The sequence below is a fragment of the Chrysochloris asiatica genome, unplaced genomic scaffold (assembly GCF_000296735.1).
Source record: "Chrysochloris asiatica unplaced genomic scaffold, ChrAsi1.0 scaffold00014, whole genome shotgun sequence".
NCBI classification, from domain to species: Eukaryota; Metazoa; Chordata; class Mammalia; order Afrosoricida; family Chrysochloridae; genus Chrysochloris; species Chrysochloris asiatica.
In genome coordinates this window covers 9,844,273-9,869,100 of record NW_006408532.1, presented here as the reverse complement: position 1 = coordinate 9,869,100, position 24,828 = coordinate 9,844,273, and the positions used below count along the sequence as shown (strand labels likewise).

General features: G+C 46.9%; 1 protein-coding gene across 2 annotated transcripts in view; it reads right to left on the bottom strand.

The window, feature by feature from the left end:
* ASS1 (argininosuccinate synthase 1) overlaps positions 1-15,017 on the bottom strand; it is a 56,785-nt gene extending 41,768 nt beyond the window's left edge. Inside the window, exons 1-5 of one of the 2 annotated variants that reach the window (XM_006834874.1) lie at positions 14,820-15,017; positions 9,532-9,589; positions 7,344-7,453; positions 4,679-4,747; positions 1,912-2,100 (exon numbers count right to left, since the gene is read on the bottom strand). In XM_006834874.1, coding sequence (XP_006834937.1) covers positions 1,912-2,100; positions 4,679-4,747; positions 7,344-7,448 — 363 coding nt within the window. In that variant the 5' untranslated portion in view covers positions 7,449-7,453; positions 9,532-9,589; positions 14,820-15,017. Of the gene's footprint in view, positions 1-1,911; positions 2,101-4,678; positions 4,748-7,343; positions 7,454-9,531; positions 9,590-14,806 lie in introns of both variants that reach the window. The other variant, XM_006834875.1, reaches the window with a different exon arrangement.
* Between the last annotated feature and the right edge of the window lie 9,811 nt (positions 15,018-24,828).

The following is a 24,828-nucleotide window of genomic DNA, read 5'->3' as shown; positions in this document are numbered from 1 at the left end:
GTTCATATTTCCGAATTTGTGGGGAGGCCCTGTGCATCTTTCTGGGTGGGGAGGGCTCAGGGTCCCAGTGTGGTGACTGTCTAGATGGGAGGTGCCTCATGTCTGTCCCTGCAGCCCGGAATGCCTTTTCTGACTTTGCATCATTGGCAAACTCTTGCTCTTCTTGAATATTTCAGCATTACTCTCCCTCACCCCCTAATCCCTAAGGGCCGCCACCAATGAATAGTGAATGAAGGCAATGTCTATGTGGCTGGTACAAGGATGGGGGTGTGGGAGGTGGGGTGTGTGGGGGGTGTCCTGGTTCCTCCACTACCTGTCTCAGGGGTCAGAATCTGAGGGCTGGCACCCTCCCAGAGGCCATGCTGAGTCTCCCTGTGGCTGTAGGCGTGTTGCCTAACTGCCTACACTCCAGGGATGGGGACTACACTCCCCATTGCTGGGACCCCCTTAAGAACAGTTCTGCAGGGCCTCTAAAGAGGAGGAACTGAGGCAATGGAATACGTCTTTACCATCAACCCCAAGAAGACAGATGGCAGAACCAAGATAGAATTCAGCTCCCCAGTCCTGTGGCCTTTCCACTATTGGTCCCAAGCTGATGGTTCCAAGTCTGAAGGCCCTCTGGCGGGACCCAAGTGTGAACTGTAAGGACAAGCCCCAAGTAGCCACAGAATGTCTCACAGACGGTGTTCCTCTCAGAACCAATGACCTGGGAGCCAGAATATAGGAGAGAAGACCCTGTGCGGCAGCTACCTCCCTCCCATTCCAGCAACTTGGGAGACACCAGCCCCCGCAGGCTTCAAAACTGAGAATCTGGTGCCCTCTGGTGGCCACATGGAGGCACAGCACACAAAACTGTTGATTGCTACTCCCAGCTTCACAAGGGTGGAGGCTCTGGGGATTGGAGTCTCAGCGGGAACCCAATCACCCAAGCCCAGGGCCAGACCCACTCACACACCCATCCACTCACTCCACCAGCCCTAAACACTGCCCATCTTCAGTCCTGATGGTATCACAAAGAACAATTTCTCTAGGCAGAAAGCTCTTCCTGAATGGGTCCCCTGGCCTCAGCTTGAATACCTCCTAGAACAGGAAGCTTACTGACGTATTCATTTCATCATGAGCAGACTGAAGCGTTTTAATTCTGTACAGACGTTTTTCTCCCTGCGACCTTCTTCTGCCTGTCAGAGCTCCCAGAACAAGTGAATAACCTATGATGAGGGCAGATTCCTTCCACAGGTGTTCATTATACAAAGGCCTGTGTTGAGCACCTTTTTGGAATTATCCTGCTGATTGCTCTAATGACCCAGGAGCTAGGTTCCCCATTTTACAATCAAGAAAATGCAGACTCATGAAGGTGAAGTCAGGCAGCATGAAAGGAAGGGAGGCAGAATCCAAGGCCAGCTCTTAGAGCCTCGAGGCTCCAACTTCTGGACTCGCTTGCACTTTAACTTCTGGACACTAACAGGCCCTAACTAGCCAGATCTAACAACCTCTCACCCGATTTCCCACTGTCTTGCTCCAATGGACTCACAATTTATATGCTCATAAAAATGGGGCCTCAGTCTGTGAGAAATGCTTACCAGTCAATTGTGGTTCAGAACGATTTGCAAGGATCCCACGGGGAAGTTCCCACCCCATCAGTCCTGAAACCCTCCCTCAGTGCTAGTCAACTGCTCTCAGGATAAGGACAAGCCCTCGCATGGCTACGGCTGCTCAGTGGTAAACTGTTACTATAATGTGGATTTTAACAATAGCTGCCAGAACATCTGACTCTATTCTGGAAACAAAGCCTAAAACTGCTGGAGAACTATTCGCTGTCCTTACTGTCTGTATCCTCTGGGTCCTCTGCAGGCCCCTCTGTCCTGGGTGAAGTTGCCTTCTCCCCCTGCCCACCTCTCCCCTGTGCCTTACCTTTCCTGTGGCACCGTGAGACACATACTTGGCTCCCTCCCGCTGGGCAATTTCCACTTGCTTTCTGGCAATGCAGGGCCTGGCAAGAGAGGTGCCCAGAAGGTAGCGGTCCTCATACAGTGCACTGGACTGAACAGCAGGCCAGATGAATTCCTCCACAAACTCCTTGCTGACATCCTCGATGAATACCTATGGGGAGAAGAGCCCATGAGAGAGATCCTCTACAAGGACTGGGGACCCAATCCAAATACAGAGTCCCAAGAGCATCAAATGGTCTGCATTTACAGCAAATAAAAATGAGCTATTAATTGATCATGGCAAACTGTATACCTGCTTCTCTTTCTGCATCCACAGTAGACATCACTAATTAATCCCGGCATACCTACTGATATTCTCTCTCCTGCCTTCTTGGAAGACATTGCTAATCAATCTTACTACATTATTCATAATTCAAGGTATAAGATGAAACTTAGTTGCCATCAAGGATCTAAAGTAGTGGTTCTTAACCAAGGGTGATTCTGTCCCTCAGGGAGCATCTGGCAATGTCTGAAATATTTTTGGTTGTCAGAACTGGCAATGTTGGGGGGCGGTGCTCTGGCATCCGGTGTATAAAGGGCAAGGATGCTGCTAAACATTCTACAGTGTACAGGACAGCTGGCCACCTGTCAATAGTACCAAGGTTGAGGAATCCTGATTTAGGAATGTTCTCAAAATGTGGTCTGTAGACCTCCCTCCCCAGGGGTACCTAAGATCCTTTCAGGGAGACTATGAGTCAAAATGATTTTTAATAACGGCACTATGATTCTATTTGCCTTTTTAGTAAGTTGACATTTGCACTGATAATTGAAAACTATGATGGATTAAATGCCTGGCTTAGCATAAATCTAAGAAATTGCACCAAACTGTACTCACAGTACTGCATTCCTACCTTCATTGTCTGTGTCTGGTATGTTAATGGAAAACAGGGCCACGATCTGTGAGAAATGTTTACACGATCTCACAGTGTTAATTTCACTTATGAATGGCCTTGATGAACCATAAAAAACCGATTACTTTGACGAAATCTCAACCTTTGAATAAGAAATGTGACGTTCATCTAAAGTACTTCTGTGGCACACTGAAATATGAAAGAAAAGCAGTGTGCCCATGTTTGCAAACTGGCTAGCCCCTTATTTTATGGAACACTGTTTTTACTTGAAAGACCAGCCAACAGATAAAATACAGTCATCTTGACTTGGGTTTGGGGCAGACATTTTCATTAAAAATAATGAAGTGAGTCTGTCACCTTAAGGAAAGGGGAGAGTATTTATTACTAATAATAAAACTCAACTTTTAGAGCTAAAAAAAAAAAATTAGATTAATTCTTTCTAAATGAATTAATATTTTGTAAGTGTTAACTTTTATTTCTAATGTGATGGATATCAATGGATGTAATCCACAAAAGCTCTAGGGGCTCTCAATAAATTTGAAGAGTCTAATGGGGCCACAGAGTCCTGGTGGTACAATGGTTAAGCACTCAGCTGCTAACTAAAATTTGACAGTTCGGATCCACTTGGTGGCTCTGTTGGAGAAAGGTCTGGTCATCTTTCTGTAAAAATGACTTTCTAGGAAACCTATGGGGCAGTTCTGTTTTGTCACGTAGGGTTGCTCTGAGTTAAAACTGACTTGATGGTACCTAAGGAGCTTTGGTAGCATAGTGGTTATGAATTGGGTTGCTAATCTCACAGTCAGCAGTTTGAAACTACCAGCTGTTCCGCGGGAGAAAGATGAGGCTTTCTGCTCCCATAAAGATTTACAGCCTTGGAAACCCTGTACAGGGTTGCTATGAGTCGGAACCAACTCCATGGCACATAACAACAACAACAATAACAACAGAATTCTGGTGTGGGTAAGCACTGGAGTGTACGGTCAGTTTGAACCACAAGGTAGGCATTCAAACTCACTAGCCGCTCCCTATACAGGGTCTCTATGAGTCAGAACTGACTCACCAGCCCTTAACAACAACCATCATCACAATGGAGTCACAGGCCTCTGTATAGTTTAGGTGAAATTTGCATACCATAAAACTAACCATTCAGTAGTGAATCACTCAGTAGCATTTAGTGTTGAGTAATCATCATTTCTCTCTAGTTCCAAAGCACTATCATTCCAAAAAGGAGCTCTGGTAGCGTAGTGGCTACGAATCGGGCTGCGAACCTTAAGGTCAGCGGTTCGAAACTACCAGCCGCTCCATGGGGGAAAGATGAGGCTTTCTACTCCCGTAAAGATTTACACCCTCGGAAACCCTGTACAGGGTCGCTATGGGTCGGAACCGACTCGACGGCACTTACAACAACAACAAATCATTCCAAAAGGAACCCTCATACTCACTAAGCAGTTGTACCCCATTCTCCCCTTTCCCCATCTTAGTACTATTTTTGAAAATTCCTGTGAGTTTATACTTATTTCAAAATAAAAATAAAAGAAGGATGGACAGGTGGCTGAATAGATGGAGGGATGGGTGTATGGAGAAAGAGATAAAGGGGAGATGGGTAGGTGGACGGAAAGATGGACGAGTGGAGAAAAGATGGTCGGGACTTGGGATGGGTATGTTGGGCGCCTGAGGGAGGCAGGAAGATGACCCTCATGTACCTGAGAGCAGAAGGGAGCCATCTCATACTCTTAGAATCAAGAGGACAAATCAGAAGGAACACAGGGGCAAGAAACATTCACTGCTGCCTCCACCATATCACAGCCCCACTTCAAACCCTTGCATCCCACTTGGTACCTTTTTGGCTCCAAGCTTCAGTGCCTTCTTCCTGGCTTCCTCAAAGTCTTCCTTCTGGCCGATGTTAGCCTGAGGAGCAAAAACCGAGAAGCCCACTGAGCCCAGGCAGGGCAGAAAGGAGAGCAGAGCATCAGCACCCTGGGGATCCACTCACAAAAAGCTTCCAAGGGAGGTGGTCTGAGGCCATTGTAAGGAAAAGGGCCCACACAAGGGTCTGCAGAGGCTGAGGCACCTCCAGGAACTGACCAGAGTTGGAACTAGATGGCCCCAGCATGCCAGAGAACAGTTTCCATGGGACCTGGTTAAGCCTGGACCTATGCGCATAGGCTGCTGAAATGTAACCTCTTACAGGGATTGCCTAGGAAGGGCAAAGATTTCCCTGGATTCCAACTTCCCTAAAGCCAGTGCAAAGGTTGGCTTGTCAGGAACTGCTCAGCCCCCAGTTCATAAACTTCCCTAGTCAAACACCAATACTTGACCATGCTGTGGGGTCAGGGGGTAGGGACAGGAGCCAGAGAAGCTCATGCTGTCCCTGCAGCTGAGGTCCCAACTTCTTCTAGACACAGGCATATTTTCTGCCAGCTGGACTCTGGCTTGCTGCCCAGACCCTGGCCTGAACCCTTGCTCTCTGCATTCTGCTCAGGATCTTCCCAGAGACCAGCTATAGGTGCCGGTCTGAGTTTATACTCAGCTTTTAAATCTGCCAGTTGGTGGCCCAGGGGTCTAAGTGGTCTGATCAGAATTCCAACTGCCTCACTGTGCTGCCCATGGCAAGAGGAGCAGGCCCTGGGCACAGTATATCCATTCCAAGTTGTGGTTGTACTCACTAGGGGACTGGACAAGCAGCTTCCCCTCTCTGGGCCTTATCGGATCTCAATGATAATGGGATTGGATGCAGTTAGACTGGGCACATTGGCTTCAACTGCAAACACACCACTTGAGGCAACAGCTGAGCTTTTGTCTGTCCAGAGCCCTGCCCTCACTTGTTTTGGGGACAAAAACCTTCTTTCCTGGGGAAAACTCTTGCTACATGGATAGAGTGGAATATATAGATCATGTTTCTTTCTCACTGGCCAATCAGTGCCTCCCTTATCACAGCCTCTGTAGGCCAGTGAGAGTGCCCCTGGGCCCTGACACCTCCTCTTTCTGGGAATGCCAGGCCATAATGATGTCTGGGCCTGTTGGCAGCCATCTTGCCTGCCATGGGGCAAGGCCAAGAATGAAGACAAGCAGAGATGGAGACAGAACCTGGGAAAGCACCTGGATCCAGCCTTATCTGATCGGATACACCCTTGGACTTCTCAGTTACACGAACCAAGGACTGTCTTGTTCTTTTCTTTTTCATTAGGCTGGTTTGAGGTTGGATTTCTAGAACTTATAACCAAGAGTCCCAAATAACACAGCCAAATGGAGAAGGTTAAGAGGTTGTGTCTGGATTCATCAGAAGAACAACTTCTGATTAGCTTTGTTTGATTAGTAATGTCTGCTATGGACCCTGGATAGGAGAGTGGCATCATACATGGTCTATTAACTTATGACCTGTGTCAAACAGAAATGACTAGGCCCAGGTGCTGCCACCAAAACTTATAAACCTTACTTGTTTGGGACTTTCCAAACCTACATTCTCTTGAGACTTCCTTATAGTAAAGCCAAGAACTCTTGTACCTATTACAAATGAAAAGGACATGGGTCCCAAGCACAAACTTGCTCTTGCTTCAGAAGGATCCATGTTTTCTTCAATAACATCTTTCTAAAACATATTCCATTTTTTCCCAATTAACTTCCCTCAAGGTTCTATAAGAATCCTGGTGTGGTGCTGTGAGTTAATGCGCTGGACAGCAAAGTAGGTTTGAACCTTAAGGTCAGTGGTTCCAGTTCACCAGCACTCCTCGGAAACCCTATACAGGGTTGCTATGGGTTGGGACCAGCTCGACAGCACTTAACAACAACAATAATGAGGTTCTATAATGGAGTCCTGGTGTGGCACTATGGGATCAGCACTGGACTGCAAGGTTGTTTGGACCGCTCCTTGGAAACCCTATGCAGGGTCGTTGTGAGTCAGAAGCAACTAATGGTACTGAACAACAAGGTTCTATAAGGTTCCAAAACAATTCTCAAATCAAAGTTCTTGGATTATCTGTTGGTGCCAGGCTTCCTTGCTGTAGCAGTCATCATTAATTTTTATTAATATTAGTATTTTATTAATTAAAATTTATTAATAGCGAATTCAACTCTAGAATCTGCTATTCCAGAACTAGGTGATCTCCAAGGGCACTTCCAGGCTCAGTTAGCGGAGGATTTGGCAATCTTTGCTGAATTACTGGGAACCAGTGAGGGCCTCCAGAAAAGACTGAGCCTACCCTATGACCTTCAGGCCAAAGCTATTGTCCCTCTCCAGGCAGGCTGCTAAGGCACTCCTGTGTCCTCCTCTGGTCAGATCCATGAGACCCGGCCTCCTCCCTGTTCTCATGAGGATACCCATTTTACAGATGGGGAAAGTGAGGCAGTGTGATGAGGAACTATTTCCTCACTGTCAAAGACAGGCTTAAAGAGAGGGAAGCTGGAGTGTAAGGTTTTAGAACAGTGCCAATGAGCAGACTGGCAGATGATCCAGCTAGGGACTGCCCAAGGGCTGAGTGGCAGGGCAAAGGGGGCACCCCCTCACCAGGTACGCAATGACATCATAGCCTTGTTCCTTCAGCCACACCAGTATGCATGAGGTGTCGAGGCCACCACTGTAGGCCAGAACCACGGAGCCTTTGCCGGACATCTTGTCTGAAGGGCATGGAGGAAGAATGTTAGTGACTAGGAGCTGACCAGTTCTCACCCACCTCTCCCTGAGCCCCCACATCTTCCTTGGATGAACTTATCCTCTGGTGGGTTGGGAACAGGATGTTTACCTGTAATCAGGGCCAGCTGAAGAACTCTCCTTCCAGCCACACCCACTCCACCCTGGGGGACCCTGGCCCGTGTGCACGCACACACACCCTATCCCAGGCTGGGACCTGGAGTGCTGACAGCAGAGTTTGAGGGGAAGTAGTCCTCTGAGCTAACCCATTGCCAGTGAGGGAAGGCATGTGAGCTGAGCTGAGCTGTTGGGAAGAATACACAGCAGGTGGGTAATTTGGAAGGGACCCTGGCCCTGAACCCCTGGTAGCAGACATGTCCCCAATCACAACTACTCCTTGCTAAGCAGACAGTGCCATGTTCTGAACCCCTTGGTGTAGGTATTGCCGTCTCCACTGTGGAGGCAGATGTTGGGGCTCATGGTAGAAGTGGATGTCATATCTGGCTCTAGGACCTGGGTTCTTACCCAGCATGCAGTTGTCTCCATTTATTTAGCCTTCACTCTAAGAACTGAATCACAAGATTTGTTTGAACCACAAGGTCAGTGGTTCAAACTTACCAGCCACACCTCAGAAACCCTATACAGGGTGGCTATGGGTTGGAATCAACTTGCTGGCACTCAACAGCATTGAGATTTTAGGCACCATGGTGCTTTTCAAATGCAAGTGCCTTTAAGAAGGGGAACACAGTGAACCGCCTCAGTGAATTCAGCTCTAAAAACGCTCAGTGGGCACAGGCTTAGAGACCAGCTCCCCAAAATGCAAGTAGAAAAACTGAGTCCCAAAGAGACACAGAGTCTGGCAGGTGCCTACTGGCTGTCTCTAACCTGGGGGTCTTTCCCACGAGATCAGGTACACATATGCCTGTCTCCCACCTATGCCTGCTCCCTCAGCTACACTCAAGCTTCCCGAATGTTCCACGGCCTCCTGTCTCCATGCCATTAGAGCCAGCGCTCCTTCTGTCCAGGTGTCCCCTGACCCCTTGGGCTGCATTTGGGTTCTTCCTGCCTCTCCTAGCACATCCACAGGGCCCTGAAAATAGGTCGAGGTGTGCCTGTTGTTGTTGTTGCTAAGTGCGTGGAGTCGGTTCTGACTCATAGTGACCCTGCACAGGGTTTTTGAGGCTGTAAATCTTTACAGGAGCAGAACGCCTCATCTTTCTTCCGCGGAACTGCTGACCCTGCGGTTCACAGCCCGATTCGTAACCACTACGCTACCAGTGTACTGTAGCCTACTTTGCTGAAAAGGAAACTGAGAGTCAGAGAGGAAAATCACCTGCCCAAGGTCATATGGTCAATAAGGTAGGAGGGGCACATTTTAACCCAGGCCATCTGGTTCCAGCCTCTGTGAATATTTGACCCACTGTCCCCCATATAGAGGGGGCAAGTTTGTGTCTGCGTAGAAACCTTTCCACTGGAGTCTGCCAAAGTCAGAGAGAAACCACTGGAGTCAGGCAAAGTCCTTATTAGACACCAATGGGAAAGGCTGTAGATGGCCTTACGAATGTACAGAAATCCAGAAGGGTCACCTATAGTAATGCAGGTTCTGGTGCACTGAGCTCTTCCTACTGTCTGGAGGCTTAGAGAGGCAAAGTGGCTGTCTTGGGTGAGCCAGCTGTGTGTGAACTGGAGCCCGGCCACATGGGCAGAACCATGCCATCCCTAACACATCTCACAAGCCCATTCACTGGCCTAGCTCCCTCAGACAGGCCCTTGTTGCCCTTTGGACTTGAAGGAGGAGGGGTAACTCCTTCTAGAACAGTGAGGCTGGGGATGGGGGAATTCTGACCAATGCCCACTATTCTCTCCTCCACTGGGCTTGCCAGTCAGGCCCTGTCCTGGCTGGCTGGCCAGATTGATCCGGATCTGGGCTGCTGGTGACTCAACAGACCCTGACCCTGGAGGCAGCAGATGGTGCCCATGGCAACCGCAGCCAAGCAACTGGCTACCCAGGATGGAGGGAGGGAGGGGGAAACAGAAGCAGGAAAGACTTAGGGTAGCTAAGTACCTGGAATTGGTGGCGTGGGTTCTCTGCTTCCGGAATTTGTCTTCACAGCTCAGCGAACCTCTGCAAAGGCAAAAGCTGCTCAGCTGCTTGGCATGACTGCCCAGGTGGTGCCAGAGGCCCTAACCCCAGCCTCCCCAGCCACCCAGACCCCTTTAAAGCTGCCTCATAGAGCAGGGAGGTCCAGGAGCATCATGTCCAGCAAGCCGTCAGGGCATGTCCATGGCCTCAAGCCCTGATGTCTATGCATGATGGTGGTGTGTCAGGGCTGTGTGTATCCCATGGCACATTTTCAAACATCTCTATTGAGATATAATTGAACTATATAATATGCTGCCCTTATTTCAAGTATACAATATCCTAAGTTTCGAATTGTGTACACACCCATGAAATCATCACCATCAAGGTAAATGATGTGCCGAGCCACTCAATGAGGGCATTATTGCTATTGAGAGACCACGGAAACGGAGGTTCAGGTTAAGAAACTTGACCAATGCCTGGCTTAGTTGTAATTGGCAGAGTCAGGTTTTGAACCAAGATCAGCTGGGCTCTATAACCTCCTGTGGTAGGTACAAAACTACCTATCTCTGGGAAGGCTCAGGGAAGGGAGGTGCTAGGTGCAGGGGTGGTCTGGGCAGTCACAGGTGACCTAGGCAGCATGGCCATGGATTGTTGAGATGTTACCCTAAGATTTATCCAACTCTAAAAGACAGCCCTGCTTCTGCCATCTTCCAAAAGCCCTCAGAGTCAAGATGATCGGTGGAGGTGGGAGAGGCAAGTTCATGGAGACTGGTAGGTCACCTCAGCTGACCTGGTCTGCCTCAGTGGTCCCAGCCTGCCTGGCATGTAGCAGGCACTCAGCAACAACCCAATTTGGTTCCACTCTCTGAAGCTCTTTTCTGTTATAAGCGGGGTCAGAATTCCTCCAGTTTGGACTTCTATGCAAGCTCCTATCCAGAAATTACAGAGACCGTCCTGTGTGCCAGGATGTATACACATGTGGGAACTCAGGACCTTTGGAAGGTGGAGAGTGCTGGATCTGAGTGGTACCGAAGAATGCAAGCCCTGGGTATGTATACCTGAGAGAGTGCGTGTGAGCGTGCCAGAGCATGTGTGTGCGTGAATGGGCTCGTGACTGAATGCAGAGATTAGCTAGGCAGGTGGGCTGGGAAAATGATGCAATCTGCTGTTCATATTGCCTCCTGCCCTCCCAGCACCTGGCAGCGAAGCTCCCTCTCCCTTCTGCCACCTCCCTCTACCACAGAGCTCCTTGGACTGTGTGATGAAGCTGAGGCCTTGAGTTGGGGAAGGAAATATGGGGAAGGAGAAGAAACCAAAGCTACAATCTATGAACGCACGCTCACTTCGGGTGAAGCGCAGTGGCTAAATCAGCCAGACCAAGGTTCAAGTTGCTTAAGCTCTAAACCTGGCTGCTCATCTGCAAAACGGGGATGAGAACAGCCTATCCCTCACAGGGAGATGGTGAGGACTCAGTGAGATGCTGGGGAGTATGTCTGAGTGGGGGGGCGGCAGCCAGAGCTGGGCACCAAGCATGTGCCCAGTAAGTTCCCCTTACCACCACCACTGAGTTGATCCCATAGCAGCTCCTCACTCTCTGGGCCTCAGTTTCATCATCTGCACACTAATCTAGAAGGCTTTCTCACTCTGACATCCTAGGACAGACATGGGCTTCCTTCCTGGTACCTGCAGATCCTGGACAAACTCAGCCTGTCCTCCTCTAGGCATGTTTCCCTATTGCCAAGAAGATCTGTGCCTCTCAGCTCCCAGTACCAGCCCAGACACCACTCACTAGGACAGGAACACCTGGACCAAGGGAAGGTGGTCTCATGCCCAGGAGCCTGCCAATTAGCTGACAAAGCAGGGAACGTCCTCCATGGCTCTAGCCTGAGCCATACCACCAGCCTCCAGTGACCATGCCGGGCCAGCCTGGGCACTCACAACAGTAAGGAAAACGTGGGAAACTCTTACACTTCAGAAGTGGAATAATTACAAAAACAGACACTACGTTTAGTTCCCCAGACATGTCATTTCAAGGTAAGGACTACTATGACCCTCTTATTGAAATATGAGAAACCTGATGCTCAGAAGGGTTAAGCAACTTGCCCTACGTCACAAAGCTAGTGAATGGCAGGTCTGAGATCCAAACCCAGACTGACAGCAAATCTGTGATTTCACTACACTATCTGCTAACCTTTCTAAGAAATCTTTTTATCTTCTCCCCTTCAGTTTACATATCCAAGAATCATTACTGATGTTCTTTCTCTTTATGACCTGCAGAATGTAGTTTAGGATTACATCCTGTGGAATGCTCATCTAGAATCCCCCCCTAACATTCTAACTCTAAATTCATTCTAATTTTTAAAACTACAGCTCCACCTAAACCATAGGAAGTCTCCCTTACTTACCTACTACCAAAGTCCATTTCCACCCATTGGACAGAGTAGAATTGCTCCATAGGGTTTCTGAGACTCTAAATCGTATGGGAGCAGACAGCTTTCTCCTTGGAGTGGCTGGTGAGTTTGAGTCACCGACCTTGCCGTTAGCAGCTCAACATTTAACCCGCTGTGCCACTAGGGAGCCCTCCCCTACTTAGGATCTCAGTTCTCCCTTGGCCATCCTCATTTAGGGCTGATAGAGGTAGGCTGCAATTCCACACTTTGACCCAAAGGTGCCACTGTCCTCCTTATACTGGATGCAGCCTAGCCAGTCACTAGACAAGTCTCATTTCTATCTCCATATGGGCACTAAGAGAAAGAATGAAGTGGGATTTTTCCCCCCCCTCAATTGACAAGAGACTTTAGGATTCCTGCGTCTTCAAAACCAAACCAGGTACACCAAACTCTCTCAGGTATCCCAACACTCCAACCACCTTCCCAAACTCGGGGTTGGGGGTCATTTGGGAGTCTGCTTTGGCTTGCTGTTGTTGTTAAGTGCCGCCAAGTTGGTTCAGATTCATAGCTACCCTGTATAAGGTTTCCAAGAAGCGGCTGGTGGGTTTGAACTGCTGACCTTGTGGTTCTAATGGACATTATGGTCTAGTGTTTCATCCCACAGCACCACAACAAGACTCCCTGCTTTGGCTTAGGAAGGTTTAGTCTCCAGAACTGAGGGCAAGATCTCAAGGAAAGGGGGACAGGAAAACTAAGTTCCGTTCCTCAGACCCTGGAGAGAGATACTCTAACCCTCTTTAAAGCATTTGGCTATGTTGGAAATATTCTCATCCATTAATTTATTCTACTAATAATGTTTAAGTGCCTGTGGGTACCTGGTTACCCAAGTTTGGAAAGAGACTGTCTTGTAGGAAGGAAGGAGCCAGGGCCTGGAAGACCAACTTTGCCCAAAGTGTCGCAGCAGAAACCAAGGCCTTGGATCCTCAATTCCAGTGAGGTTACCTCTGTCACATGGGCACCCATTGACAAGCCAGCCACCAGCCATTTCAAGGCCTGCAGTACTCAACTGAAGGCATCTGGCTGTCCTGGCTTGCCTCACAGGACCCATGGAGCATGGGAGAACTCATGCAGCAGTTGTGTCTGGGCCTGGCAATCACTCCGCTCCAGAAGTTGGGCACAAATGCTGGCTCTACCCTGAAGAGCCCCAGGGCCATGTGCCAGGGGGAAATGGCTACCATCAGAACCAGCTGACCTCAAAGCCTGGTTCCTGCCCAGAGCAGGCAGGCAGTTGATGGGGACCCAGCCCTTTCATGCCACTTCCTGTCTAGTCTCGTTCCAGGTAAAATCACACATGGCTTGGGGACAGGCTCCCACCTCCAGGCTCTCCTGCCCTGGCTGGGGAAGAGGGCGCTAGGAGAAGGGGCTAAGAAGTAGAGAGAAGTTTGGAACAGGACTTCAAACTGGTTCATTCAGGTTGGACCCATTCTCAACAAAGGGTCAAACTGGAAGGATTGAAGCCCTAGTTTGGAACAGGAACTTCTCCAGTTCTGATGTATGGCCAAAGTTCTGACTCCCTTTGTGGCTGTTTTGGCCTCTCCTGTCTTCCCCCATCAGAATCTAATTCATGAGGGCCTGTTTCCTTCTCTGTTTCCAGAGAAGGGACCCTGTTTCCTTCTCTGCTGTGTTCCCAGCATGCCATTCCCCAGACAGAGTTAAATGAGCCTGCTTACAGAGCTCGTTGACAACCTCTAAATATATGTAAAAGTCTCCTGAACCCTGAGCCCCTGGCAGTTCAGACAGATGGAGAAATTGAGGCTTAGGAAGCTAGGGGGCTGGCCTCGTGGATTTGCACCTGCCTTTGGGGCTTGGGCTTGCTGCACTTCAGAACCTGCTGCTACAGTGGACTAGAAAGGGAGTGATCAAAGCCCAGGGCTCTCCCAATCTACCCCTGGGAGAAAGACAGGTTTGTTCCTGTCTGGGATTGCAGCCAGATAGGGCTGCTCCCAAGAAGACACCCCCACTCCACGGAGAGTAAAACTGAGGTTGTGGGTCACTGGCCCCCCTTGTCAGGAATACCAATGGCAGGAAGGGAGAGGATTTCCTCCATTTCACATTAGCCTTCTTTCCCTGGAGGGCGCAGCAGCCCACAGGGGCCAAAGGCAAGACTGGGGATATTTCCTGAGAATCGGCCCCTCCCACTGCCCCGAGCCAATGCCAGGCTGAAACTGGGCACTGCCACCTAAGGCTAGGTCACCAGTCCCAACTGGCACCGCACAAATCCCTTTCTGGAGGCTTAAGCGCGCGTTTGCTGTCCCTTGTAGGGAAGAGTCCAGTCACACCCAAGGCAATGGGCAGGTAGTGAGGATGACGGTGCCTGTCTGCTCAAGGTAAACTGAGGCTGGGGGGGAAGCCATATGCTCAAGTCTCAGAGGTGAGGGGCTGAGGTGGGGCTGGAACTCTGGTTTCACACAGAAAGAAAGAAAAAAGGTCAGAGACCGTGGGTCAGAGAGGAGGCGGCAAGGTCAGGAGTCCACACACTCTCTGGGCTCCAAGATCTCCACTTGCGGGGTTCACGGCATAGAGGAAGCTAGATGGGGGAGGAGAATCCAGAAAGAACGGGAGACAGTCTGGCTTACTTCTCAGACCCCGGATTCGTACCCTGCCCCATCCCTGCGGCCGGAGGAGCCCAGGAACCCAACACCAGGCGTTAAAGCAACAGTATCTTTGGTGTCTGCCTCCTTCCCTCCAGCTTCAGTCAGAGCGGAAGATGGGCAGCGACTCCTCTGGTCGCGCTGGGGAAGGGGCTTCCGGGGAGAAGGATCCTAAGCTAGGGAGTGGGAAGGGGACCTTCTAGCCATTCTAGGCACAGGGACTCCTTACCAGGGCCCAGGCGTTGGTGGCAGGCGGCGGAGCAGGGCCGGCAACGACGCGCATCTCAGGTTTTAAGCACAAGCTAAGGGGCAGGGCCGGTGACCGAGGACACGTGGGGGGGACGGCGCGCGGTAGGCCCCGCCCCCGGGCCCGGCCCCCTCCCGGAGCCGCTCAGCGCTCAGGAGTCACAGCAGGTGGGTGGGGCCCTGTTTTTCCCTGGGCCCTTCTTCTTTCTTGGCTCTCGACTTTCTCTTGGTTACCTCCTCACAACCCCCAGGTCCCACGACGCACGAGGGCGCAAAGGCAGGGGTGACGCTGTGCGGGGTCTTCCCGCCTGGCCTCATGGCAGGCGGTGTCTGGAACCCGCGCAATTGGCAGGGTGACCGCAGCCGCCCAGACAGAGGCCAGTTGCCTCGCCACTGAGGTGTCTTCAAAGCGCTTTGAGGTCGGAGTGGGGGTAAAAGTTCTTTAGAGTTGGGGGTAGGGGCCGCGAGAAGGAGGAAGACTTCGGGGAGAGGATCATGTTGTTAGGTAGGAGTCTAATTTAGACTCATAGCAAAACTGCCTCATAGGGTTTTCTAGAGGTAATTTGTGAGCGGACTCCTGCGTGGCGCTGTAGGATTAGCCCTAGACTGCGAACCACGAGGTTAACAGTTCAAACCCTATATAGACTCGCTATGAGTCAGAATTGACGGCATTTAACAACAATCTTGTCAGGTCTTCTCCAGTGAAGCCTCTAGGTGGGTGCCAACCACTGACACTTTGATTATTAGTCCAGAACTTAACTGCTGCACCACCACGGCTCTTGGAAGGCATGGTACCCATTCTTATCCGTACCCAGCGTCCTGGGCCATACTGTAGACCTCAAAGATCTTCCTTTACTTACACTAGCCCCTTGGAACAGAGACAACCCAGGCTTTGCCTGCACTGGAACTCTGGGGTTCTATCCCTCACTACAGGGCTGGCTCCTGGTTATCCCCCAAGGGGCTTTCAGTAACTGATACATTAATGACTGGAAGACTACTAACCCATCAAACAGTAGGGAAGGGTGAGGTTCACAAAGGTGGAGCCACTTGCTTGCAGAAAGAAACCAGGAGTTGTTAACCCAGTCTGGCCTTCAGAAGGTTCTCTGCATCAAAAGTTTCCCAACCTGGTTTACTGGCCTCAAAGCACCCATCACTGCAACCACAAGCTCAATAAAACCCCAGGTCCTGGGACCCCATCGAAGGCCATCGCCCCACAGTTGGGACTGACTGACCCCAGGAGGGCAGCTTTCTGAATACAGGGGAGACAGGGCGGCAGGTCTAAGCCTGCACTCTGGATTTATCATTCAGTCATCTTGGAAAATGGGAAGAAGGGTAACAGGAAAGGTTCAAGATATGACTGTGTTCTGCCCCCTTCCTGCAAGCAAGAAACGTCCAGAAAAAAGGACCGTCAGCAAAGAGGTAAAAGCCTCTTGGCCCTGGCGCCAACACTCTTGATTCACCACCTGTCTCTGTCAGCCAGTCCCCCATCCCCTCCCCCCAGCACACTGACAGTCAAGTCACTCACACAGCTGCCCTGTACCCTGTAGCTGGGGGTCCCTCCAAGTTTACAAAGCCATAACTTACAAGGCCTCTTAGCCTCTAACGCCTGTGATGATGAGGGCCCCAGATGAGCTGTGTGGGATTGGTGACTGTGGGTAACTTGAGGTCTCTTCCTGCCAGGAAGCGATATGATAGCCTGTTCACTGGGCTAGCACCAGGCCTCATGGCTCCTTAGGACCTTCCACACTAGCAGGGAGTAAGTGAAGAACAGTCACCAGATACCACCTGCAGCAGCTGTGGGACCTTGGACAGGTCATTTCCCATCCAGTCTGTTTCTTCATCTAAGCCACAGGAGGAGAGGAGGGGCTTGCATTAAACCTTCTCTGAGTCTTCATCACAGCCTGTGACTTTCCACTTTGTCCTCATTGCTTCCTTTAAGAGGCTATTGCCCTTTGAGAATGTAGGAGAAGGAGTGCATAGATAGGAACCAACTCCTTGGAGTTATTACAGGAGTAGAAAGGGAGGCTGAGTCCGTGAGGCCTGATGTTCCCTCAAGCTCTCCAAAGTCAGTGGTGGCCACAGGGAGAAGTTGCCTAAGAGAATGAGAGGTTGAGGAATGAGCCTCTACCTGTTTGAGTGGTCAGGCTGGGGGTGGGGGTGGAAAGGGAGGCCATCTGGATAGATCTTGGCCAACACTTTGGCTACCACCAGGTTCTCTTTTACGCTCCTTACAATCATTTAATCCTTATGGCTACACTATATAAAGTTGTTGTTGTTGTTGTTAGGTGCCATGGAGCTGGTTCTAACTCACAGTGACCCAAGTACAACAGAATGAAGCACCACCTGATCCATCCTGACAATCATTCCTATGCTTATGCCCATTGTTGCAGCCACTTGTCAGTGCATCTCATTGGAGGTCTTCTTCTTTTTGCTGACCCTCCACTTTACCAGGCATGATGTCCTTCTCCAGGGACTGGCCCTTCCTTATAACATGTCCAAAGTATGTAAGACGAACACTTGCCATCTTGGCTTCTGAGGGATATTCTGGCTCTACTTATTCCAAGATACATTTGTTCCTTCTTCTCACAGTCCACAGCATATTCAATATTCTTTACCATCTTCATAATTTAAAGGCATCACTTCTTCTTTGGTCCACCTTATTCATTGTCCAACTTTCACATGTTTGTGACACAACTTACATACCATGGCTTGGGTTAGACTCATCTGAATCCTCAAGCTAACATCTTTGCTTTTTAACACTTAAAAGAGGTCATTTGCAGCAGATCTACCTAATGCAATACATTGTTTGATTTCTTGGCTGCTGCTTCCATGGGCGAAGTCCTGGTGTGACACTGTGGGATAAAGTACTGGACCACAAGGGCTCTTTGAACCACAAGCTCTGTGGTTCAAACTCATCAGTTGCTCCATGGAAACCCTATACAGACTCGCTAGAGTCAGAACTGACTTAACGGCACTTTACAACACCTTTCATGGGTGTTAATTGTGAATCTATATAAATGAAATCCTTGACAACCTCAATCTTTTCTCCATTTATCATGATGTTGCTTATTGGTCTAGTTTTGAGAATTTTTGTTTTCTTTATGCTGAAATGTAATCTATATTGAAGGCTATAGTTTTTTATTTCAAAATATTTCAAGTCCTTTTAGCTTTCAGCAAGCAAGGTTGGGTCATCTGCATACCTCAGGTAGTTAATGAGTTTTCTTCCAATCCTGATGCCGTATTCCTCTCCGTATAGTCCACCTTCTTGGATTACTTGCTCAACATAGAGACTGAATTTATATGGTGAAAAGATGTGATCCTGACACACACCTTTCCTGACTTTAAATTGTGCAGTATCCCCTTGTGTGGTTCAACAACTGCCTCTTGGTCTATGTACAGATTCTATATGAGCCCAATTAAGTGTTGATTCTTTGCAGTGTTACCATAACTTATGATCCACACAGCTGAATGCCTTTGCACAATCAATAAAACAATCTTTTTATGCTCTCTGCTTTTAGATGGGTTAAGCTTCATCTACCAGCAACCATGACACCCCTACTCCATGTCCCCTTTTGAATCTGGCTTGAGTTTCTGACAATTCCCTGTTGATGTACTGTTGCAACCACATTTCAATTATTTTTTGCAAAATTTTACTTTCATGTTATATTAATGCTATTGTTTAATGATTTCTGTATTCTATTGGACTACCTTTCTTTGGAATGGGCACACATATGCATCTTTTCCAATTGTTTGGCCAGGTAGCTCTCTTGCAAATTTCTTGGTAGAGCTTAGTGAGGTCTTTCATCCAATGGTTGAAACATCTCAGTTGGTATTCCATCAATTCCTGGAGCCTTGTATTTTGCTAGTGCCTTCAGTGGACTTCTTCCTTCAATACCATTGGTTCTTGATCAGATGCTTCCTCCTGAAATGGTTGAATGTCTACTAATTGTTTTTGGTACAGTAACTGTGTATTCTATCTTCTTTCAATGCTTCCTATATTGTTCAATATCTTGCCTTTAGAAACTTTCAATATTGTAACCCAAGGCTTGCATTTTTTTTTTTTTTTCAGCTTGAGAAATGTTGAGTGTGTTCATCCCTTTTGGTTTCCTAACTCCAGGTCTTTGTATGTTTATTATAATTCTTTGTCTTCTCTAGCTTCCCTTTGCAATCTGTTGAGCTCCTTTATCAGTTTTTTTTGTATTTACTTTAGCTGTTTTACATTTTAAAGCAAGTTTCAGAGTCTCTTCTGACATTCATTTTTGGTCTTTTTTCCCTTCCTGTCTTCTTAGTAGCCTTTTGCTTTCTTCATGTCTGATGTTCTTGATGCCATCCCAAACCTTGTCTAGTCTTCAGTTATTAATGTTCAGTGTGTCAAGTTTATTTTTGAGATGATCTCTAAATTCAGGTGGAGTATATTCAAGATCATACTTTGGCTCGAATGGACTTTTTAAAATTTTCTTCAGCTTCAGCTTGAATTTGTATGTAAGTAATTGATGGTCTATTCCACAGTCAGCTCCTGGCTTTGTTCTGACTGATAGTGAGTTTGCCCATCATCTCTTACACAATTGTAATCAATTTGATTCCTTTTTATTTCATCCAGCAAGGTCCATGAGTATAGTTGCCCTTTATGTTGTTGAAAAAAGAGATTTGCAATGAATAAGTTGTTGTTCTTGAGAATTTCTATTATGCAATTTCTGATGTCATTTTATCACCAAGGCCATGTTTTTTAACTGCCAATTCTTTCTTTCCAACTTTCACATCAGTACTTCTCAAATCATCTAGATTGCATATTTGATGAATTCTAGACTGCAGGAGTTGATAAATCTTCCATTTCTTCTTTGGCATTAGTAGTTGGTGGGTAAATTTGAATAGTAGTCGTATTAATTGGTCTTCCTTGTAAGTGTATGGATATTATCCTATATGAAGTAGCTATTTTATTATTAAGGCGCCCTAGTGGCATAGTGGTTAAGCTGTTAACTGAAAAATTGGTAGTTTGTACTCACCAGCTGCTCTGAGGAAAAAAACATCTGGCAATCCCCTTCCTTAAAGATTGTTGTTGTTGTTGTTAAGTGTCATCTAGTCGATTCCGACCCATAGCGACCCTGTATAGGGTTTCTGAGGAGCAGCTGGTGAGCTTGAACCACCGACCTTGTAGTTCAAAGGGCTTTGCAGTCTGGTGTATTAACTCACAGCCCCAAAAGATTACAGACTAGAAAACCCTGTTAGGCAGTTCTACTTTGTCATATAGGGTGGAATTGATAGCACAAAACATTATTATTATTCTAGACAGAAAGCTGCAACATAGAGAGGTTGTGTCTTCCCCAAGGCCACACAGCATGTAAGTGGTGGGGTAAAACAAGAACCCAGTCTCTGTAAACCTGGGCCCAACTCTAGCTCAGGCTTAAGTTGAACTGGTGGGGTAGCTGAGATCCCAGGCCTGGGTTACAGAATGTGGGACCTTTACTCCTGGAGGCAGGAATGGTTCCAGTTCAGAGAATTGTCCTTTCCTGACGCACAGGTACTGGTGACATACAAGGCAGTGAGGTCACAGCTCTCCTGAAAGGAAAACAGTGGCCCAACTGCCAGCTACCCACTAAGCAACCAGTGGATGGTTGCCCAGCGGCAGAGATCAAGGCAGAGGTGGACTGACTGGCCTCCTGAGTGAATCATTTCCCACCTGCACCCCCTCCATCTGTTAAGTAGATATCAGAACCCTGCTCCAGCCCTTATCCTAAAGACCACTTTTGGGGGTCTCAACTGGGGCATGGCACCAGAGGATCTTCTGCCTTTTATTCCATGTCTTCTATCTATCCTGCCTACCTCCAGGTTAAGGCTCTTCAAGAAGCCTACACACTTCCTGGGTAAGTGGTCTTGGGTGGTGTTCCTAAAAGCACAGCAGCACCTAGGTCTGTCTAAGGGGGAGACTCTGAGGCTCTGCAATCCAGACATTTATATCTTCTAACTATAGCCAAAGTTCACCATCTCCATCACACGAGTCTGCATCTTCTCTTACTCAGACCACTGTAAGAGCTCCTTTATAACTTCCCAGCTTCCTTCTAGTTCTCCCTCCAATTCTTACTCTACCTAACAGCCAAAGAGTTCTTGAAGGCATCAGTTAGAACAAGTCACTCCCTTGTTAAAACCCTTTGATGTTGCCTACCCTCTCCAATATTGATATCCAGTTGTTCTAGCAACATTGGTTGACTTCTTATCGAAGTTGAAAATGTGTTCATTATTTAAGTGTGGACCTGTTCCATGGATCTATTGATCTATTATCTAGCTATCCTTATGCCAACACCACACCATCTTGATTATTGTAGCTGTATAGTAAGTCTTGGAGTCACCTCAAGCATATCTCTCAATGTTACTCTTTTTCAACACTGTTTTGACTTTTCTAGGGCCTTTGCATTTCCATATAGTCTTTATATTTTAAAAGCACTGCAAGAATTTTGATTGAATATTTTAGTGAATTTGTATATCAGGTTGGGGACAATGAACATTTTAGTAACGTTGAAGCATTCAATCCATGAGCATGGTACATCTCTGTGTTTATTTATATCTTCTTTTATTGTTTTAACATTTACAAAAATGTAAACCATCTATTAAAAAGTATTGATTTCTATTTATGTTAGCAATGGGGAAAAAAAACTAAAGCAGTTAGATCAATCTATAGGAAGCTAAAGGTTGAGATGATCTTCGTTTATGGTGAATTAGGTGTTTTAAATCAATGGGGTATTTCTAAGATAGTGTGAAAGTATATGTCCTTCAATGTCAGAAAACTGCTCCTTTATTTGATATAAAGTCTCAGGTAAGACTTTAGATGAGCAGGAAACAGAAACAGAAGAGCTGGAGGCTTTATGAGGTCCCTGAAGATGATATTGTTGTTGTTAGGTGCCATCGAGTCAATACTGACTCATAGCGACCCTATGCACAACAGAAGGAAACATGGCCTGATCCTGGTCCAACCTCACCATTGTTGCTACGCTTGAGCCCATTGATGCTGCCACTGTGCCAACCCATCTAGTTGCTGAGGTGTCCCTAATAGATCTTCTGGGGGTAAGCATTCTCCAGTTGGGAGAGAATATATAACCATTGTGAGAAAAGTCTAGGGTCTGTGTCATCAGTTTGAATAAAGGTCACCTCTCATCCTAGATCCTAGATCAACTATCAACACTCATGGAAGCAGCAGTCAAGAAATCAAACAACATATTGCATTAGGCAAATCTTCTGCACAAGATCTTTTTAAAGTGTTAAAGAGCAAAGATGTCAACTTGAGGACTAAGGTGTGCCTGACCCAAGCCATGGTATTTTCATATGCATGTGAAAGCTGGACAGTGAATAAGGAAGACTGTAGAAGAATTAATGCTTTTGAGTTATGGTGTTGGAGGAGAATATTGAAAGTGCCATGGTCTGCCAAAAGAACCAATAGATCCGTTTTGGAAGAAGTGTAGCCAGAGTGCTACTTGGAGGCCAAGATGGCCAAACTTCATCTCTCATACTTCAGACATATTGTCAGGAGGGACCAGTCCCTGGAGAAGGATATCATGTTTGGTAAGGTGGAGGGTTAGAGAAAAAGAGGAAGACCCCCCCCCACCCCAATGAGATGGATTGGCCAAGTGGCAGCATGGATGGACTCAAGCATAGCAACAGTAGTGAGGTTGGCCCAGGATTGGGCAGTGTTTCATTCTGCTGTGCATAAGGTCGGTACCAACTTGTTGGCACCTAACAACAACAACTCATCCTAGAAGAGGTAGGTCACAGATATGGTTGCTCCAGGTCCCAGTACTGAAGTGGACACTTTGGGTGACTTGCCAAAACCTAGTGGAAGCCTCTTCCCAGACAAAGGCCCAAGTCTTCTTCTCAAGTAAGACCTTACTGGAGTAAGATTTTGCAGGTCTTTGATAGATGGTATAAAAGTTCTCAGTTTCAATGGGCGTGCCAAAAGAGCCTACCTGGCTCAGATGTCTGAGCCATGTTTTGAGATTTTTAGTGCTTCGGTTCTACCTATCTTTCATTAAGTTCATTTATAAGTACTTTTAGGTTTGGGAGATGGTATTGCAAATAGTCTTTAACTTTTTCCCCCCAGTAGTTTGTTGCTTGTTTGTAAAATTACAACTGAAAATGGGCCTTGTATTTTGGAACCTTACTAAACTCACTGATTAATTCTAATAGATATTTGGGACTACCTTAGGATTTTCTATGTAGTCAGTGACATCTGTGAGTATAGACAGTTTTATTTTACCTTTTCTTTTCTATTGAAATGGCTTGTAGGTCCCTGGGTGATACAAATAGTTACATGCCCCACTACTAGCTGAAAGGTTGACAGTTCAAAGCTACCCAGCGGTGCCTCAGAAGATATGTCTGCTGACCTGTTTCTGAAAAGTCCTTGCCTTGAAAACTCGACGGAGCAGGTTTCCTCTGCACACATGGTTTTTGCCATGAGTCAGAATGGACTTGACAGCAATCAACAGTAGCAAGGATCTCTAGTACAACATTGAGTAGACTTGGTGAGAGTGCACGTCTTTGCCCTGGTCCTGGTCATAAGGAAGAGAATAAACTCAGTCTTTCACCATTAAATATGATGTAAGCTGTAGGTTTTCCTTAGATACCCTATCAGGTTAAGGAAGTTCTCTTCTGTTTCTACTTTACTGAGAGTTTTTATCATAACATATGCTGAGTTTTGTCAAATACATTTTCTATAGCTGTTGATATGATCATGTGATTTTCTCCTTTATCCGCTATTGTTGTTGTTAAATGCCCTCTAGTCAGTTCTGACTCATCACCACCCTGTATAGGGTTTCCAAGGAGCAGCCTTTATCCTATAAACCTGGTGAAAAATCAATGAATTACCAAGATTAATTTTCAAATGTTTAAATAGTCTTGCACTCCTGAAATGATTAGATTTCAGAGAATTTTATTACAATTATTCTAGGGAAAAAAAGAGATCCAGGGTCAAAAGACATTTAAAAGATATGACTGATTACATAGCAGCCCCCTGCCTTCGACTTGATTCTGACTCACATGACCCTGTACACAGTTTCTGAGGCTGTAAATCTTCATGGGAGCAGAAAGCCACAACTTTCACCCTCAGAGCACCTGGTAGGTTTGAACTTCTGACCTTGCAATTAGCAGTTCAGTGCCACCAGGGCTGGAACTTATTTGGATCTTGACTTTTTCCATATAAAATAGATATTATCTTTATGAGCAATTAGAAATTTGAATGGTGACAAGATATTTGATGATAGTAATCAATCACTATTGGTTTTGTTTTAGGTATGATAGCAGTATTTTAAAAGATTTCTTCATGTTTAGCGATAGATACTGAAATTGCAATGAATAGAATGAGTTGTAAAAAGGACCTTAATGGTCTCCTTTCACTCAGGTTGTTAGAAATGAATCCTGATGTCACGTAAAAGACACTCGGTGAGACTAAATTACCTTGACTAAGCAAAATTTACTCCTGCAAGAGGGTGCGTGTGCATAGCCATATACATACAGGAACAGGCCAGTAAGCACACCAAGTGGGCAGTCCACTCGGGTTTTTAAACCCCGACACAATTCTCAAGACTGTGTCTCACCTCATTGACTAGGGTTTTGACCACACAATCTATTCCCTTACCCGGTTGTCTAGTTCAAATTTTTAAGGTGCACATTCTTACTTTAGGAAAAGAAAAAGAGAGTGGTCATAAATTCTTTACTCCAGGAAGTAGTTAAAAAAAAACCCCAGAATGATCATAAATTCTTTACTCACTTCAGAAGGTAACCAAAGAAGAAGAGAGCGATCATAAAGTCTTTACTTCAGGAAATGAAAAAAAGTTACCCGAATACAATAAATAGGATTATAACATATATATATATGTCGGGGATGACATAAAACACAATAACTGAGAAACTGAGGCCTTGTGACCTGGACGAAAATCCAAACCCATGGCCCTCCTTGGTATTGACATAAAACACAATTACTGAGAAGCTGAGGCCTTGTGACCTGGACA